General features: G+C 36.2%; 2 protein-coding genes across 3 annotated transcripts in view; one reads left to right on the forward strand and one right to left on the reverse strand.

The window, feature by feature from the left end:
* Positions 1 to 9,666, forward strand: part of fancb (FA complementation group B) — a 25,149-nt gene extending 15,483 nt beyond the window's left edge. Inside the window, exons 10-11 of one of the 2 annotated variants that reach the window (XM_055214635.2) lie at positions 9,042 to 9,075; positions 9,528 to 9,664. The gene's annotated coding sequence lies outside the window, so the exon portion shown is untranslated. Of the gene's footprint in view, positions 1 to 9,041; positions 9,076 to 9,527 lie in introns of both variants that reach the window. The other variant, XM_055214636.2, reaches the window with a different exon arrangement.
* Positions 1,542 to 18,899, reverse strand: glra2 (glycine receptor, alpha 2). Its single transcript, XM_055214641.2, has 9 exons — positions 18,348 to 18,899; positions 16,195 to 16,328; positions 14,459 to 14,526; positions 11,672 to 11,895; positions 10,081 to 10,163; positions 9,854 to 9,991; positions 9,530 to 9,744; positions 4,311 to 4,460; positions 1,542 to 2,925 (listed from the first exon to the last, which is right to left on the reverse strand). The coding sequence occupies exons 1-9, from the start codon at positions 18,362 to 18,364 to the stop codon at positions 2,650 to 2,652; spliced, it is 1,305 nt and encodes a 434-aa protein (XP_055070616.2). The 5' UTR covers positions 18,365 to 18,899; the 3' UTR covers positions 1,542 to 2,649.
* Positions 18,900 to 19,553: the final 654 nt, after the last annotated feature.

Genomic DNA, 19,553 nt, shown 5'->3' on the forward strand with positions numbered 1-19,553 from the left:
TGTTTGTGGTGGGGTGGAGCGCTTTTGACTGAGGTTTGGACATGTGCGGCTGCCCCGCGAATTTTCGGGTGTTTTTTGGATCGGCTCCACCTCTGCAATGGGTCTGTAGGTGCGCTTGAACTATCCTTCCTAAAATGCATTAAACTTTCGTTTACAAAGACGTGAAGCTCACCGAGTGTTAAGGAGTGTTCACTGATATGCTCACACAAAAATCGCTGCAAAAGACGGATTTCAACAGGTTTTATCGTAGTTTTTGCCAACTCCATTGACTTAGATGTGCTGTGAGCAGTGGCGGCTGGTGACTTCTTTTTTTAAAGCTCACGATGTGAAGTTCTTCACAACATGTATGTAGCTTGTCATGTGTGTGGTTCGTCATTTCAAAATATGTGTTTTGAAGAGATCATGTGTGCATCACGTGTCATGCCAAAATAAGTGCCTGCTGCCTTGAACTTGAAAAGAGACGCTCGCGTGTGCCAGATATTCGCACAATCTCATGCGTAATCAGAGTTTACTGTTAAGTGAGTGTCTTGCATGTATTTAGGGAATGTGAGCGTCTCTTTTATCATAAACGGTTTTGACGCGTCTCCAGCAGGCACTTATTTTGACAAAACACGTGATGCATTGCACACAAGAACTCTCCACACCCATGACACATATTTTGGAAAAGGGAACCACACACGTGACAATCTGAACATTTATTATGAATTAGCGCATCCTCGGAAGTGCAGTCACGAGCCACCACTGGCTGTGAGGTACGGTATTACTCCGCGCCGGGAACCCGTTTGTATTCTTGCAATTGGCAATGGTGGATTATTGCCACCAACTGGGCTGGAGTGTTTATTATTCAAGCTCTCAACGGAAGAATATACGGGTGTGAGGCGTTTGAAAAAATAGGTCCACAAGTTAACAACGAATGCTAAAACACCTGTTGGAAGGCATCTTTTGCGGCGATTTTTGTGTGGGCATATCAGTGAACACCCCTGACCACTCGCTGAGTTTCACGTTAAAATGCATTTTGGAAAGGATTGTTCCAGTGCACCTATAAACCCATTATAGAGGTGTGAGGTGAAACACAAACACCCGAAAATTCTCGGGGCAGCCGCATATGTCAAAATTTCAGTCAAAAGCATTCTATTTCACCATAAACAATCTGAAAACAGGGCTTTAAGTGTAAAATACAGAACTTGTCCTTTAACTCAAACCATTTGTGGAAACCGATTGCCTTTTTTCAAACGCATACGAGTACTGTGAACCTAAATATATTGAGTCACATATGCACTTATACTTAAATTAAGGTTTTACTGTGTTCCATAAAAAGATTATATTTCATAAAAAAGTTTGATATGTTAAACCCAAAACCCTTCAGTTTTAATTTATTTAAGGGTCATTGTAGCAGATGATTATAATAACAATGATTGTTTAATAGTGTATATACTGCAAAAGCGTGATATTTTCTGAGATGATTATGATACTGTGAAAATCTCATACCACAACCCACTGTTACAATCCTAGTAGTATGTAGTGTACAGTAGTCGAGGAAGTGTTCTTCATATTCAGCATTTAATAGCTTGATATCAAAACAAACTAACTTCACAGCCACCACGACACGATGAAGAGACACATCTACAGTACATCATTACTGAAGTCTTATGAGAGAGTCATGTTTTTATCTGTCAACATTTAAAAACACTCAAGATAACAAAGCTGTTGCCAACAAATCCTCAAAGATGAGAATGAAGCCTGCTCACAATTCACCCCTTAATCAAAAGAAATAAAATATGTATAGTATAAATAAAATAAGGCCTATGTTTAGGACTCATTGAGTAGTGACATTATTTGGCTATATTTCCCTGAAACTGTCATAACATGATGCATATGTAAGTTTGACTTTTGGGTTTTGTTATTTATTCTCAGTTTATTCTTGATTGATATATTCTGTATAATATAATAATAATATTGTTGTGCTACACAAGTGCTACATCAGGTTTTTCTTTGGGTTATTGGGGTGAAATATATGACTGATGTCCTGTGACAGATTTAATATTTGGAGATCAGATTGTGTTTTGGTTGTAATGTGCTACTCGACCTTCAAAGTAAAAAGTTACTATACAATTCATAAAAACTATTAAGAGACAATCATATAAAACATTGATCATTACCTTTCATATGTAGAAAAACACATTTCATCCATAGCTCTGTTCAGTTGGATCATATGCACCGTATATTTAAAGGATTATTTCACTTTCACAAAAAAATCTGATAATTTACATATTCATTACATAAGTTCTGATTTAAAAGTGCTTTTTTGGTGATAATGAAGACCCTTATGCCTCTAAAGTCCACTATCTGGAGAAAAATACTGCAATGTTTTCCTCAAAAAAAATGTTTTTCTTTTGGACTGAACAAAGACAAACATCTTGGATGACATGGGGGTGTCATGTGGAGTAATCCTTTAAAGACGGTAAATCTACTTCAATGTCTTATATTTTCTTTTTGCTACACAATATCTCCCAGTGTCACATGGGGTGGGTGTTAGTCCACAGAGTCCAGATGACATTTAATCTCTGAAAATAAAAGCGTCTAAACGTCTTTCTACGGAGCTTCTAAAGCTCAACACTCTCATGAAACAAACAAACAAACACAACACAACTAGACTTTCCTGGGGCTGTCATGTCTGATGATCTTGTATGTGATCCAGTAAAAGATATTAAAGATGAGGAAAGCCAGCGGGAACACCGCTCGTGAGATGGTGTCAATCCTCTTTGCTCTGTCCACAAACTTTCGTCTGTTGGGTTCGTTTTCCTTTAGAAGCGTTGGCGTCTGAACGCTGTTTGTCGAAGGACTTTTCACCGCATTTCCATCTTTGACACATGAAGTCATGTTGTAGCCCGTGAAGTGCAAACGGCCATCTTGTAAGTCGTCCTCCTGATGAACATGATACAGAGTTTTATTGAGCTATCAAACCAGAGAACAGGTTCATATATTTCAGCATGAAAACAACCTAAAGGCTGGATCATTAACAGCTTTTATTCAGTTTAATGAGCCGCCCGTAACCACATCTTCAATCTCTATCTATTAATCCAGCTTCATCACAGGTGTTCAGGCCTTCAGCTACAAACATTTCTGACTAAAATTTGTGCATTTTTACTAGAAAATCACGCAAAACTAAAACTTTTATCCTCATTTATTCACCCTTATGTTGTTGGTTTCTTTTTGCAATAAAACTAAAGGAGATGAATGAGATGATGGTCTCATATTGTCTTCATACATTTCATACAGATTTAAAACAAAACTGTGAGTTGGTGGTGCCAATACTTTCATTTTTGGATTTACAGTTTTTTGTCTATTTTGGGATTATTTAGCTCATTTAGCTTCACATGTGAAGCCAATCTGTATATTTAGACACAAAAATCACTGAAAGTCCATTTAAACAGAAGGACACAAGAGGAGACGTCTCTGTATGGATGATGTTTTCAAAGCTCAGCTTGTGGACAGAGTTTTAGATGATTGAATCACTTTTAAGTGTGTGATTTCTATTTGACTCTGTGTGTAAATGTTCTCCTTATTAGCTGGATTTCCATCACACTGATTTTATGCACATTTTGAAGTATTACATAAGAAACAGTGATGAAAATGCCAAATTTCAAATAAAAATCCCTTCATTGGCAAAAAAGTTTTTACGCTCGCTTGCGGTGGTTTTTGATTTATGAAAAAAAAGAGTAAATGCAAATAATGGGAGATGGAAACGGATTGGCTGAATAAATTCTGATGTAGCGAACATTAAACCCATGTCTAGCTGTATCAGCTGTCATTGTCTTTATGGGGCTCGACCTTGTCGTAATTGCCCTTGCTGTTAGTGCCTGCATCAAAAACTGCATTCCTTCTTCTGTACACAACATTCAGTTTCACAATTACAAGCTGCACTGCTAGTAAGTTTATAACTTGCCAGATTGTAACTAAATACAGTCCTGTCTCCATTTTGTAAGCATACCTTGTTTTATATACTCTTGGGTACTAGGTTACCAATACCACCATCATAGGCTTGATGGAAAAAACACATTTCTAATTCACGTTTTTCCTTTTGGCAAATTTTGAAAATATTTGCTTCACGTTTGGATGGAAACCCAGCCAGTTAGATGATCAAACTCATTCATTTTAGCTGTGAAGCTCATTTAACTTTCTAAGCTGTCTGGCATGTGATTGTTTCTTCATTCACTTGAAGTATTAGACATTTTGCCTTCAAGCAACAAATGAATCTGAAGAGTTACATCATTACACGCCTGTCAGAATAACCCAGGTAATGTTTGTACCTTCTGCCTTCGTCTTTGTCTTCGCTTTAAGCGAAGAAACTCTTTCTGTTGTCTAGAGACAAAATTGACTCCGGCATATTCGAGTAAAGCTGCAAAAACAAACAGCAGACATACGGCCATCCAGATGTCTATGGCCTTCACATAGGAAACCTGAAGAGATGAAATGATGAAAAGAGGACTGGGTGAGATATATAGATATATATATTATCAGGCTGGTAAGTTTAGGTCCACAGCAAATTCAACAGTGTTAGGTGGCACCCATATAAAGACCAGCAGTGTAGATTTAACACTGGTGATTTTGCTGTCTTAAAGGAACAGTATGTAAGAAATGTATATCAATTAGTCATAAAATGGCCCTGATATGTCACCAAACATTAAGAAATCATTTTCATTTCAAATACTTGTATCACTGACAACAGTGGTCTGGTCAGGATATTGTCATTTAAAAAGTAGAGTTGTAGCCCTCAACTGATGTTTATGTTGTCATTTTGTGTATTGGCCACCAGTTGTGTGATTGCAGTACCAGTTTTAGCCACAAGTTTTGTGATTGCAGTACCACTTTTGGCCACAATCCTACATACTGTTCCTTTAAGTCATTTTAAGTCATTTACATAAAGTTATTATTTAGTCATTAAAATGCCCTATTTTCACAAATGTCACTTCATTGGTATTTAACAAATTTGAAACCCTCTAAGTGCAAAAATCTTCACTCCTAAAAAATCTCCAGTCACTTTTCACTGTCCTTTCTGAATAAAGGTAAAAGACAAAAAAAAAATTGATTCATAGTAAAAATTGCAGCATTTTTGTCAAATCGACATTTCATTTTTATAAATTAAGTTAATCAATTTCAACCTTTTTTAATAAGTTATGTCAACTTTTCACAAGTCAAAATTAAAATAATAGGTTGAATTGACCAAGTTGTTTTAACTTCACGCTTACAGTGTAATTTTCAGTAAACCTCCTTTAAAGGGAAACTTCACCCATTTGCATTAAGCTTTGTACCGTTAGAACCCCAGTCATGTTTTTGAATGGTCGTGCACCATTCCCTCAGTTTCCCCTGAGAGGGGAGAAATACTGATTTCAGTGAGGCACTTCCTTCTTTCAATGATGTAAAAATCGTCATTTTGCGTCATTGAAAGAAGGAAATCCTGTATCTCTATTGAGTGTGAAAGACTACAGACACTCATTCCTCATTTTTCCAAGGTGGGGGCTATGGGTGGGACCCACTCACGCTTCAGACCAATTACAGATAAGTGGGTGGGACTTACGAAAATATACGAACACAGACCGAAAAAAAACGACCAGCCGCCATCTTTATGCTAAGCTAAGCTAAACAGAAGTTGTGGAGCGAGCCCGAATTCATGTTACAATAACAGTGGAAGTTAATCAATATTACATGGAAGAGGGTGATTTTACAAGCATGATGCTCTAATCCGCTGTTCATTGCACCTTTATGAGCCACAATACTGCAAAGAGCTGAGGCAGATGTAGGAACAGAAGCCCGAGGAGTAGGCCGGAGCCTGGGCGTCGGCTGGGTAGAGGAGCCCGGTGAAGAAGCAGCAACCATCGGCCTCTGCTGCGTAGAGAGGCTTGCCTGTTCTCTCGCTGTGTGGCTTCTTTATAACATTTCTGCATCAGATAAGGATATGGACGTTTGTTTGGTGAAGGTTTCTATGCAAGAGAGGAACTTTGCGCGCGTTTGGAACGTTTATTTCACGGACATGTTTCGGTTTAAGAGCAGACGCGCTGCGGAGTATATAAGCTTGGACGGACTCGCGCCGTGTGCTTTCGGTTTAACATTTATGGATCAGCTAAGGATAAGGCCGTTTGTTTTGGGAATGTTTCTGGTCGCGTGCTTATTTCAAAGACGTGTTTCGGTTTACGAGCACAAGCTCCAAGAGCTGAGGCAGCGCGTCTGTGGAGATATTATGCAGGGGACGCGTTTTTGTGGAGGATGCAGGGATAAACGGACGTCTGACTAAAGTGAGTGTTTATATCTTCTTTGTTATACTAACGTGGCATTTATGTACACAATAGCATATCTGAGCGGTGTTTTATATGTCTATATTGTGAGAGCAGTGAGGCCAATAATAACACAAATGTAATTACAGTAAACAAGAGACAAAAAGAAAATTGGTAAAACTAAATAAACATTTAAAATGCATACACTTTTTTAAGTACTTGGAAAGACATTTGTACTGCGGATCTGAAACCGCACGTTACTGTTTGAATAAGACTTTGCTACACACCAGGCCAGAGTGTTATTGTGTGTACCACAATGTAACATCACGTTTAAAAGTAAATCATGATTGGTGTCAGTCAGACACAGTGGTGGTGGCTATTTTCTTTGTTTTACTAACGTGGCATTTATGTACATAATAGCATGTCTGAGCCGTGTTCCGAGTAATGGGAGTGGCTTGCAGAGCTGTGCATTGTGGTGCATAGTGGCAGTTGTAGTTTTTCATACAAATGTGCTCTAAAGTCACATTTTGTCGTTTCTCTGTCAAATAGGCACAAAATTCTACATTTATGTTACATTTTGACTACAAATATGACTCACTTTCCATAAAGATTAATGTTCCTATCGGTGAAATGGCCCTTTAAAGGATTAGTCAATTTCCTTAAAAAAAAATTTACTCAGCACCATGTCATCCAAAATGTTGATGTCATTCTTTGTTCAGTCGAGAAGAAATTATGTTTTTTTTTTGAGGAAAACATTCCAGGATTTTTCTCATTTTAATGGACTTTAATGAAAAATGCAGTTTAAAATTGCAGTTTCAAAGGACTCTAAACAAACCCAAACGAGGCATTAAGGTCTTATCTATTGAAACGATTGTCATTTTTGACAAGAAAAATAAAAAATATGCTCTTTTAAACCACAACTTCTCGTCTATCTCCGGTGCCGTGATGCGCCAGCGCGACCTCACGTAATTGCGTAATGCCGTGGAAAGGTCACGTGTTAAATATATGAAACGCACATTTGCGGAATACTTTAAACAATAAACTGACACAAAGACATTAATTAGTATCATTCCACATACAACAACATCAGAAAGGTCCTCTTTCAACACACTTGTAAACACTGGGGTGTAGTTTCACATACGTCATACATGACCTCTTGACGTGATGATGTATTGCGTGAGGACGCGCTGGTGCTTTCAGGACCGGATCTAGACGAGAAGTTGTAGTTTAGAAGTGCATATTTTTTATTTTCTTGCCAAAAATGACAATCGTTTCGCTAGATAAGACCCTTATGCCTCGTTTGGGATCGTTTGGAGTCCTTTAAAACTGCAATTTTAAACTACATTATATTAAGTGTTGGGGTCCATTAAAGTCCATTTTAATGAGAAAAATCCTGGAATGTTTTCCTGAAAAAACATAATTTCTTCTCGACTGAACAAAGAAACATTTTGGATGAGTAAATTATCTGGATTTTTTTAAAGAAAATTGACTAATCCTTTAACTGGGTAAAAAACTCTTGCAGCTTGACAACTAAAATCTTTGTTCATGCAATTCATCTTCTGTGTACATAGAGGACTTTGCTAAAATATGTTTTGATGTTTTATGGATTTTGCCATTAAACCGGTATTTCTGAAAGGCCTGAGACCAATATTCAGCAGATTTGAATGAAAGTATTTGATGAATGTATAATACGTGCCAAGAGCATTCAGTTAATATCATCATCTCATTTGAAGGTGGCATCATATATCCTCACTACTAGTAATAATCTCGCTAGTAGTCTGATATTTCATTTAAATGACTATTTAACATCTAAAATACCTTAATTTCAGTCAGAGGAACCACCATTTGCAGTTCAACATGAATATATTACAATGAGAGTTTGTGAGTATCTGTCCTTAAATAAGCTTAAAATCTCCCTGAAAGAAGTCAAAACAACACGGATTGAGTCTTTAAAAGTGATCATTTAAACATCATCTTCTCATCACGTGAATGTTTCAAAGTGTCAACATCATCCAATTGTTGGCTGAATGACTGTAATAGTATTTTGTTAATAAAGATAAAGCGTATAGTCATACAGAGAAAACCTGACCTGTAATGAAAGCTGTGCTAGGGGATTATCAGATTACTGGTTGTCTACTAATGACTGCGTTCATTCACGAAGAGTATCAGATTAACATAATGACATGATTACAATGTGCAGGGTGAAGAATAAATGAAAGCAAGGTGGTTATAAACTAATCTCTCTAGTTTAAGTTAGCAACACATTCAGAGGTTTACTGATCGATGACAGAATAAACTAGAAGTGAAATCTCATTAGAAAAGCAGCGCTGGAGGCAGAGGATCATTTGTGTGATGGGTTACAGAATAAAAAAGTGATGATAATCACCATGATGATAATTGTTTTCAGCTTTTGTTGCTTTGAATAAAGACTCAGAAAGCTTGACACTAAATATTTATCATCTCTTTCATGCAAATCTGTGACATAGAGCGGCACACAGGTGATGAATTTGAACACGTGTCTGAAAATCATTATAATGATCCAGCTTTAATCTTCAGTCTCAATCCAGCAGATTTGACATTTACAGTAAATACAGACCGAATGACTGTCAAGTGTTTGGTGATTGTTGCTCATATCTGATATTAGTTTTGTGAATAAAAGCCATATGATGTTTTTAGGCTTCATTATATGAACACGTTCTCTTCATGCACAAGATATTGAAAAGCAGCAGCTCGTGTCTCATTGTGCATTTCTTTGTTTGTTTGTTTCAGAAGGAAAGAGTTCAGGGTTTGAATGGACAATGAGGTGCGTAAATGTCTTTAAATGTTTATTTTATCTTAATAATTATATGTATGTATGGCTCAGTGGTAAAGCATTGCGTCCTCATTGGTTTAAAAGCACATACTCATAAATATACACCTAGTTAAGCCACTTGGATAAAAGCCAAATACCTAAATTTAACATCAGAGGATTTAGATTTTTGTATATTTAGCTGATCAAGCACACATTGTAGTTATTCCTTGTAAACCACAAATGAGGAATTATTTTGGGATCAATCTGACTCAAGAACTGCCCTGTATCTGTCATGATCACACTGACATCTTGTTTATCCCAAAATAATAAAAGATGTATCTGAAGTCTTTCTCAACTTTAATACTATAGCAGCATAACAAAAGTGTCAAAGGCAAAATGCATCCCATAATGTCACTTTAACATCAACAATATTCAGACTCTCTTTACTGGTGTTATTCATTCAGACCTTTGGCAGTGAAGCTCTCGAGCCTGAACTCTGGGTCGTCATGGTGAGGACGGTGGTGATGCCGAGCGCGACCCGAGCCGGAGCCGCGTCCATGTTGATCCAGAATGAGACCCATGAGAGGATGACAATGAGCAGACTGGGAATATACATCTGGATCAGATAATATCCCATCTGTCTCTCCAAGTGGAACTTCACCTCGATACACGTGAACTTACCTGACAAACAACACAGGAGAAAAAAGGACTTGATTTACAGATTGAAATAAAAATGCATGACAGGACTGATTGATAATGTATATTATTATAATGATCCTGATCTTTTCACCTGTATTGTAGTGTTTTGTGCAGTAACCCAAATCTTTCTCATCTCTGATAATGAACTGTGGTAAAGTCAAACCATCAGCCATCTGAACCGGACCTTTATCAAGCCACTCGAATATCAGGTCATTCATTGTGTAACCGACTGAACACAACAACAAAAACACACACAATATAAAGTCACACAATAAAATTCATCTCAACACATGAAGTTGAATCAGTTTGAATCCTTACAGCTCTCCAGCTGCATAGTGCAGGTCTGAACATCCATAGGAAAGTTCTTCAGATCCATCGGACACGACAATATTAATGTCAACCTGTAAACAAACACACCTCTTTAGAAAAACATTTGTTGGGTTTGTCATAGTTTGCTATTAGATATTCAGATTTAGTTTATTATAGACGTTTCATTGGACGCATGAGCATCTTCACAGCTACGCACCTAAACTGAAGTGAACTTCCGCTCTGTATTTATTTTTCGGTCTGGCTAGTGCCTAAACTCATCTCTGAAACAAATACCTTGTTATTGCTGCTGAAACCGTCTATAGGAGAGATATTGAGATTATTGTCATGTTCAAAGCAGGCAGATTTACTAAAAATGTACTCTTTCATATATTTGACTAGTTTCTGTAAGTTTTGTATGCTGTTTAGAGACTAAAGTCTTTCTTCCCGACATTCACGTGTTCATTATTCTGTTTTCTGTATTTAAAGTCTTTCTTCAGCTGATGTGGGCCACACGTGTGAACACTATGATGACTAATGCATGAGATGATAATGATGTTATTGAGTGCTGTATCAAACCTCATGTCTATACTGTAAATAGAAACGTGTTTGTAAAACTAGGTCACAGTTTAAAAATAGACCTTAACAAGAAGTCTTTCGTTCTTTCTTAAACAAATCAAATATCAGCAGCTGTATAGGAAGGACTTGATCAGCAAATATCTGCATGTCATCATGTGTCAAATCTGATTTTATTCACAGTAAAACTCTCATTATAAAACATCTGTGCACCCAGAACATCACTGTTATCATTTTACATCACATTTATGCATTTGATGCTTTTATCCAGATTAACTTGCAGTGCATTATAAGGTACACATTTGTTCCCAATCTTTTGCACAGCTAACTCAATGTGCAGCACCTCTCAGAGAAGATTTATTTCTCAAAAATGATTTCACTAAACTGTCCCATAGCATCTTTGTGCTTATGTGGTAATTTAGCCCCCCAAAAAGCGATTTATTTAGTAACCCAACACTAAACAAATCCAGTGATGAAAATCAGTATTTGATGAACTAATCTTTTGTCTCTGTTACACCTGCACACAGGTTTTATGATTGATGTTTCTGATGGATGTACAGGTTAAAGAATGAATATTCATGATCTGCATGATTCTTCTGGTTATCTCAACATGAATGAGAATCAGAGGACAGAAAGTCTCAGATTTGATTTGGAGAGAATTTCTGGACTGTGAAGATTTCATCCTAACATGCTTCAGGCAGGTGAGACACTGAAGTCAGATTTAATTGAGAATAACTTTATTCTGTTTCATCGGCTTTTGCTGTTGGCGTATGAGGAGTATTGCTGAAGTTTATTCAAACTTCTTCTGCTGGTGATTCATGAATCACATTATTACACAACAACACCTGATCAAAACACATACTGATAAACACAAAGGAGACCTGATCACTGTTTAAGTTCATTATCACAGTGTCACAAATCAAACATGAACATATTGTTTGAAATCATTTGGTCTGAGCAGATTTTTTAATTCACAGACGAGTTGATTTTGATGTTTGTAGTCGTGTGCTAAAATGAGAAGTGATACCTGATGCTGTACAGCACTGTTCCATCCTTAAAGATCCTCAAGAGTTTGTTATCTGTGGTGACATCATGAAAGTTTGCTCCTTTCTCATTGGCAAAGAACAGGTCGGGTTTCCAGATGGAGTCCAGCATGGACGGATCCAGATCCAGGGATGAGTCCGGATATTCGCTGTAGGCCAATCGCGGGTCGTTCCATTTCTGCCTTAAGAAGATATTGACTCTGTAGTCCTGTGAGATACACAAAGTAAGCATGTCAGTTTCTATTCAACTTGTAATACAGATCTGAGTTTGTCATTTTTATACTTTATATTGATCAAAGCTGAAGAAGCATAATACTGTTTTTATTGAATCTCTGATTTGACATTGAAATGAAATCTTGAGAGTTTTGGAGATTTTAGTTTCAATAACACAGACAGACACTGACTATACGCATTTGACTGTGACGTGCACCTGCACCATTATCTTTACAGAAGACTTCATCGGTATTCATTCATCTCTGCATTATGTTTCTCTAACAGCACTAATGGATGAGGAATCAATTCAGTTTCTTTTAGCCTTTATTTAAAGTTCAGAGAAACGGCTTGTCATTAAAAATGTTATTAGATGAAGCTCTTGTGTTGAATGAATGAATGAGCCAGACTTTATTTTTCAAAGAAAACTAATAAGATTGCACAACGATCCAGTCTTTCATAACTACTGTATGAGTTTCATTCATTTAACTATTCAGCTGTTTTGTGATCCATTTGGAAAGGCACTAAAACATAATAATGAAATTATTAATAATATTTTTGTTAATATAAATAAAAGAATACTTTTGCATTAGAACAACTATTGTAAAATTCTATAAAGCTCAGAGTTTTCATTCATGATTTGCTGTATTGTGTTTGTAGTAAATGTGATTATTTGATGTAATCATCACACATTCGAATGAATCATTGTGCTTAACATTACATTTGACAACGGCACACATAGAAATCCGTATATATATAAATATGACCCTCGACAGTTTGTCTGAGATGCTTTAGTTCTTCTCATATTGTTTCATTCACTTTATGATAAAGTTTTTTGAAGGCACTTTCAAAGCCCATTCTGATTGGTTACTTAACCCTTTTTAAAGTGTTGGCCCGTCATGCCACGTAAGATAAGAAAAAGGATTAACATCATTGACACAGATTTCTAATGATCAAAATAAGAGATACTTGCAAATGAATACAATAAGTTGCAACGTTTCAATCATTCAATCTTCTTCAGTCATGGATGTCTGAAGAAGATCAAATGATCGAAACGTATTGTAAAGTATTGTATTCATTTGAACGAAACTTATTGTATTTATTTGCAAGTAGATAGTGTTATTTTGCTGCTATCAAGACTACATTGTCCTGCTCACCTACGCACCTATCACACACAGGTATGCGACGTTGTTGAAATTACAGATTTTTAATTAAACATTTTCTAAAATGCAACATTTTTTTTTATTTGTACATTACAAAAATGTTAATTGAAATTAAATGCAAGGAATTAAAGTGAATTTTTTATGTACATTCATGCTTGAAGGTGTATACATCACAGAACTTAGCAAACGCTGGTATAGAGCTAATAAAGGAGAGGTGGATTATAAGGAAATTAAAAAATAATTGGCAAAATGACTTTTTTTTTACAACCGTTACCTTTAAAAATAAATTTGCAGTTATGCATTAACAGAATAATGTTTGCTTATTTATTTTTTAAATATTAGAAAATTATAAATAAGGAGAGTCAGGGCAACTCAGCCTGGTTTGATTTTTGACCCTTGGTAGGAAAACATTTGGGCACCCCTGCAATAAAGTATATATTTTCTATTAAAAACCCATAAAAATGAACATGTTTTACTCCCAAATTGCTATGAAAATCAGGCCAAGTGTCTCAACTAGTTCTGATCCAAATTTCAAGTAAAAATCACATTCAATAGGGTTTTTGTTACACTTTTAGTGGTTTTACCAACAAAGGCCACTAGGTGTCAACGTTTTGCTGCATAATCACGAATTAATAAATGACTGTCACAGGATCATTATTAATGAAAAAAGGTATTGATATAATATAATAATTACAAGGGGAGTTACATTTAACAAAATGACTGTCACAACTAAATTTCTATCATCAAAGGGCAAATTTATATCATCAAAATACATTCATAGAGCTTTCCAACAAAATGTGTCAGGATTTGTCAGAATGATGAAATATGAAAAATTATTGTTTTAAATGTGTAATGCCAAAAATATCTTTCTTTGTGTTTATCAACTTCTTGAAATCCTTTTGGTTTGAACTTTGGGCTGCTGTAGTATTTTTTAGTAAAGAAAAATGAGACTTGACCTCGACTGGTAATTGTTTAGCCCTGAAGGGTCTGAATATCTTCAAACATTAAACAAATCAATCTGAACTCTGGCCCTGCTAGCAAATCACAAAATAATTTACTGTTTGAATTATTAAAACAAAACTCCAGCAGAACAGATCAACATGATATAGAAATGTTAAGTGATTTTGGTAGACTTTCTTACACATTACATGTACTTACACTTTAGGCTTAATAGTAAATTACTATAATTACATGCAATTAACCCTTTATAATCCATGAGGATTTGATTGGATGGTAAGAATGATCTCTACGTGACAGGTGCTTAGAGATCAGAGACATTTATGACATCAGCCAACAGAGAGTTATTACATTTTGATAAAAGGGCAGCATCTTGTCTCGGTTAACCCAACACAGTACACAAAGTAGTATATGTTTTATGAAAGTATAAGAAAAACTTACCATAGTGGTCTCTGCTACAGAGCCAAAACTGTTGATAAAAATATTGCACGTAACGTTTACAGGAGGACCTGTAATGCAAATTAAAAACAAGATTTAGCATTTCCAGCAATGTTTGAACTCATCTCTTCGTTCAGGCTGTTTTCTGTATTGATATTTTTAAGCATAACAGTTTTGTATAAATTTAATTCTGTGAATGTTTGATAGCTCCCATACTAAAATGTATTTAAAGCAGACTGTCATTTACTCTGACATGACATGACATTATATTTACAAATCAAACAGAGAAGAATGAATTAAGGTGTAAGGTTCTCAGAAAAAAAAAACATTAAACGTATTTTAAACCTCATGAATGTTTCATAATAAGATTGAGTTTTAATCACTCCTGGGAACAAACACTCATTCAAACCAAATCAGACTTGAATAATGACATCGATTGACGCATGGTATTCATCTGCTTTAAAGAAAAGAAAAAGAAAATGGGAGGGGTGACAGAAATATTCAGCTTCTTCAAACAGAGAAAACAAATAAAGTAAAGTCAGACTGCCTGCATGTACAGTGAGGCTTAAATCATTCATATAGATCATTTCATCGGGTGACGCGAAAAGCGTCTGGTTCAAACTTTACTTCCGGTTTCTGTTTGTTTAATGGTTTGACTAGTTGCTAAAACTGAACTCTTAAACAACTACATCATTGAAAATATCAAATGTTTTGGGTTCCTATGTAATCTATGTGTGGTTTATTTTGCTTTTTATATTAATAAACTACTTTAAAAGGACTTTGTTGATATTTATTCTTCGCAGAGTTTACCGGAAGTTACGTGATGACCACGAAAGCCGCGTGTTTATGTTGTTACTGCTAAAACCGTCTATAGACAAACACAGCACCGCATGTTTTCTGAACATCATCTGTGTTTACATACAAACCCACTGTTAAAATCACACACATAACTCTGAAATATTTACTAATTTACTATTACATTTAAAAAAAATGGAGTAATTTCCAGAATATATATGAAGAGCTCAGATACAAAACCTGCTGTGTGTCTGACATGTTTTCTTGTAAATGAGCATTTTGTTATCAGACTCTTAATGGATTCTGCCATCAAAGCGTTATTTCTGAATGGCCTGAGGCCGACATTAAGTGGGTTTGATGTTAAAGTATTTGATGAATGTATAGTAAGCCCGTGTGCCCAAAACTTTCCGTTAATATCATTATTATCACATTTCTGCTTTTGCATCTGAACACTTCATATATGCTATACTTCTTCTCTAACTAGATATTTTTATTTTGGGTAACAAATAATTAACATTCATCCTTTTTTACTCTTCAGTATTACATTTAATAAAAAAATGTATTGTTTCTTTTTATTTATTCATTTATTTATTTTTGCTTCTCATACAGAAAAGCCCATGAAACATAAATCATGGAAATTAAAAAAATATATATTTTATTTACTTTCTGATTTTTGCATGGTGATCACTATGATTAAACCCAGAAATGTTTAAGAGTTATGGGTCACTTTATTCAAGATCCTGAGTAGTTGGCATATAGACACATCCCAGCAAACATCAAGATAGTGTAACTTAAAAAAGTGTTAAGACTGAAACATGTGAAGCAAAGCAAACGTTCAACCCTCTCTAGTAAAGTGTTAGTAAAGATTGAATCTAAACAATATGAGATACTAAAACAAAAAAAAATGCTGTTTATAATATTGTAGTAAATGTAAGATTGATTGCCTTTAAAGTTGGGTCTAATGCGTGCGTCGTAACCTGACGTCTTTCCCATGAGTTTATCCAGGAAATCCGAGGGGGACATCGTAGATGAATATTCGTGTCCGGATGCTCTTTCATACTCGTTCGCTTCTGTTAAACTGAAACACAAAACACAAGTGTGTTACACCAATGAATAAACTTCATACAGTAAATGAATGATGTTATTCTGTGATTGATCCACTAAACAAAAAACCTTAACCCCCAACATGAGTGTGTTTTTGTGAGATGTGTTTCTAATGTTGTAGGAATGTTGAATTTTATAACCATAAACTAACACTAAGACTGGACGATACTGGAGGGAAACTTAGATTGCAATGTTAGGTTTTCCTGCGAAATGAGAAATACTGGATGACGTGTAAAAGCTCAGTTTAAAAGGAATAAACCTCCGTCTCACTAATTTCTCACAGACATCTATGATTTTCTTCTGCCGTGTAAAACCTTTCTTATATAAGAGTGTACGACTGGCAAAGGGCTCCTTAATAGTGTTTCTTTTGAAAAACAAGCTCTGTATGTTGTGCGATGTGACTACTACTGCAGATGCACGCATTGCGATGTCAATGCTGTAATGATATATTGTGCAGCCCCACTGATACTGTCAATTTTTCAGGAAACAACATTTGCCAAGAAATGCTGCAGGTATAAGAGATCAACAACGACATCCTGGGTAAGTCCTCAACCACAATATACACTCCCCTAAAGGATTATTAGGAACATCATACTAATACTGTGTTGGATACTTTCGCCTTCAGAACTGCCTTACGTTCTACGTGGCATTGATTCAACAAGGTGCTGAAAGCATTCTTTAGAAATGTTGGCCCATATTGGTAGGATAGCATCTTGCAATTGAAGAAGATTTGTGGGATGCACATCCAGGACACGAAGCTCCCGTTCCACCACATCCCAAAGATGCTCTATTGGGTTGAGATCTGGTGACTGTGGGGGCCATTTTAGTACAGTGAACTCATTGTCATGTTCAAGAAACCAATTCAAGCTTTGTGACATGGTGCATTATATCCTGCTGGAAGTAGCCATCAGAGGATGAGTACATGGTGGTCATAAAGGGATGAACATGGTCAGAAACAATGCTCAGGTAGGCCGTGGCATTTAAACAATGCCCAATTGGCACTAAGGGGCATAAAGTGTGCCAAGAAAACATCTCCCACACCATTATACCATTGCATTAATGAGAAATTGAACAGGCACTCCTAATAATCCTTTAGGTGCGTGTATACTGCACTTTACAAACATCATCACAAGAATCGAATAGGACACCTTATATCGTTTGTCTACTGAGATAAAGTCCTAACTAATCCCATTCTTCTCTAACTAAACATCAAACAAATAAAATATGTTTGAACACAGAGTTTACATCTGCACGAGTCAGTGTTCGTTTATTTTATACTGGTGTTGGGTGCTTTATGTATTATGAAAATGACACACACAAAAACGGCAAATTTTTGCTCACACCTACAAAGTGTCAATTTTAACATCTTATAATAAATGATCTGTATGATATTTTGAGCTAGAACTTCACATATGTACTCTGGAGATGCCAAAGATTTATTTGACATCTTTAAAAAGTCTTAAAAGTGTAAAAATCTTGTGAAATGTCCCTTTTAACACAACACACACACAGCCTTTAAATAACTCTAAATTATGCTGTTTTTAACCCAATGGGTAAATATTGGACCGAACACGTGTTGGGTTGATAAATAAACCTATGCTGGGTTGTTTCAACTCATGAATAGTTCACAACAACCCACCAAAGGTTTTCTTTATAACACAACATGTGTTCGGTCCAATATGTACCCACTGTAGGGTTAAAAATAACCCAGCAGAATTTAGAGTGAATCATTTCTCCCGTTTCTGCTCTACTTCATGAATCGAATCGAACTGAATTAAATAGAACCAAACAGAATGAAATGGAATCAAATAGAACCGAATCTTTAAATGAGATTACATCATGAAGTGCTGAGAGATTTTTCCTCTATTGCTATAGCAACGCACCTGATGCTCTTTATAGATGAATGTGATATAAATGTCATCATTCTACCTCACCGATGGCGCACTCAGTTTACAACACTACATACTTGTGTCTGGACAACTAAAGTACATACCTGAATAACTTGTGCATCTCTATAAATCATCCGAGTAAAGTTGTTAGGAGTTTAATAGAAGCAGTCATTCCTCTGGCTGTGCGCGTCCTCGCACATGGACGCGCAGGGTCAGAAACGCGCTCCAAACACCGACACGTCTTTCTTCCGAACTAAACCAAATCTGCAGGATTTCTCAGATGGACACAAAAGTAACGCTCGAGTCCAGATGTTCATGATTCCGATCAGTCAGAGAAACAACATGAAGAGACGCGGCGGTAACCAAAGCTCATAAAAGCGCAGCACATTCAGATGGATGGAGAATAACCTGTTAGGCTGTAATAATAGATGGCACGTGAGGACGTTGTGTATTTCAGAGCTTTAAGAGTCTTGTGCGTTTGTCTGTGCTGAGATGTCTTCAAATGACTGACCGAGTTCAGCTCCGCGACTCTTTGCGCGCATGCGCAACTGTTCCACAGTTTTGAGTCATGCGTGGATTGTTAATCTGGTGTTAATTGACACGAAATTAAGAGTGGAAAATATAAGAGAACTTTGACAATTAAAAGAAAAATGAAAGAGTATTGGTGTTGAGGTGGCAACTGGTTGACTTGCGTAAAAGTATGTTTGTGTTTATTTCATACAGTAAAACTTTCCGAAGATCGTCTACACGACGTTTTAGCAATGACACAAGTTCGATTATAAATTAATCTGTGCACGATATTGCGCTGAACCACGATAGCGTTGAACGGATGCGGTAACCATAGCAACAGCAGGATGCTTGTGTTATAACCCCAATATTAAAGGGGCCATGGCACAAGACTTTTTAAGATGTCAAATAAATCTTTGGTGTCCCCAAAGCACATACATTTGCCACTTTGTAGGTGTGTGCAAAAATGTGCCGTTTTGGGTATGTCCTTTTAAATGCAAATGAGCAGTTTGTTGCCTTTGAAACTCAATTGTGCTGTGAATTATTTTCTCTCTCTCTTTTTTTCTCTGCACTAAAGGGCAGTGCTGTGGTTGGATAGTGCAGATTAAGGGGCGGTATTATTATAGTAAGACATCATAAGGAGAGCCAAATTTCAACAAACTATTTTCTCATGTGCTTGTAGAGAATAATTTACCAAAACTAAGTTACTGGGTTGATCTTTTTCACATTTTCTAGGTTGATAGAAGCAGACCCAGTCACAGCACTTAAACATGGAAATAGTCAGATTTTTATGCCATGGCCCC

Source organism: Misgurnus anguillicaudatus, chromosome 17 (assembly GCF_027580225.2).
Source record: "Misgurnus anguillicaudatus chromosome 17, ASM2758022v2, whole genome shotgun sequence".
NCBI lineage: Eukaryota > Metazoa > Chordata > Actinopteri > Cypriniformes > Cobitidae > Misgurnus > Misgurnus anguillicaudatus.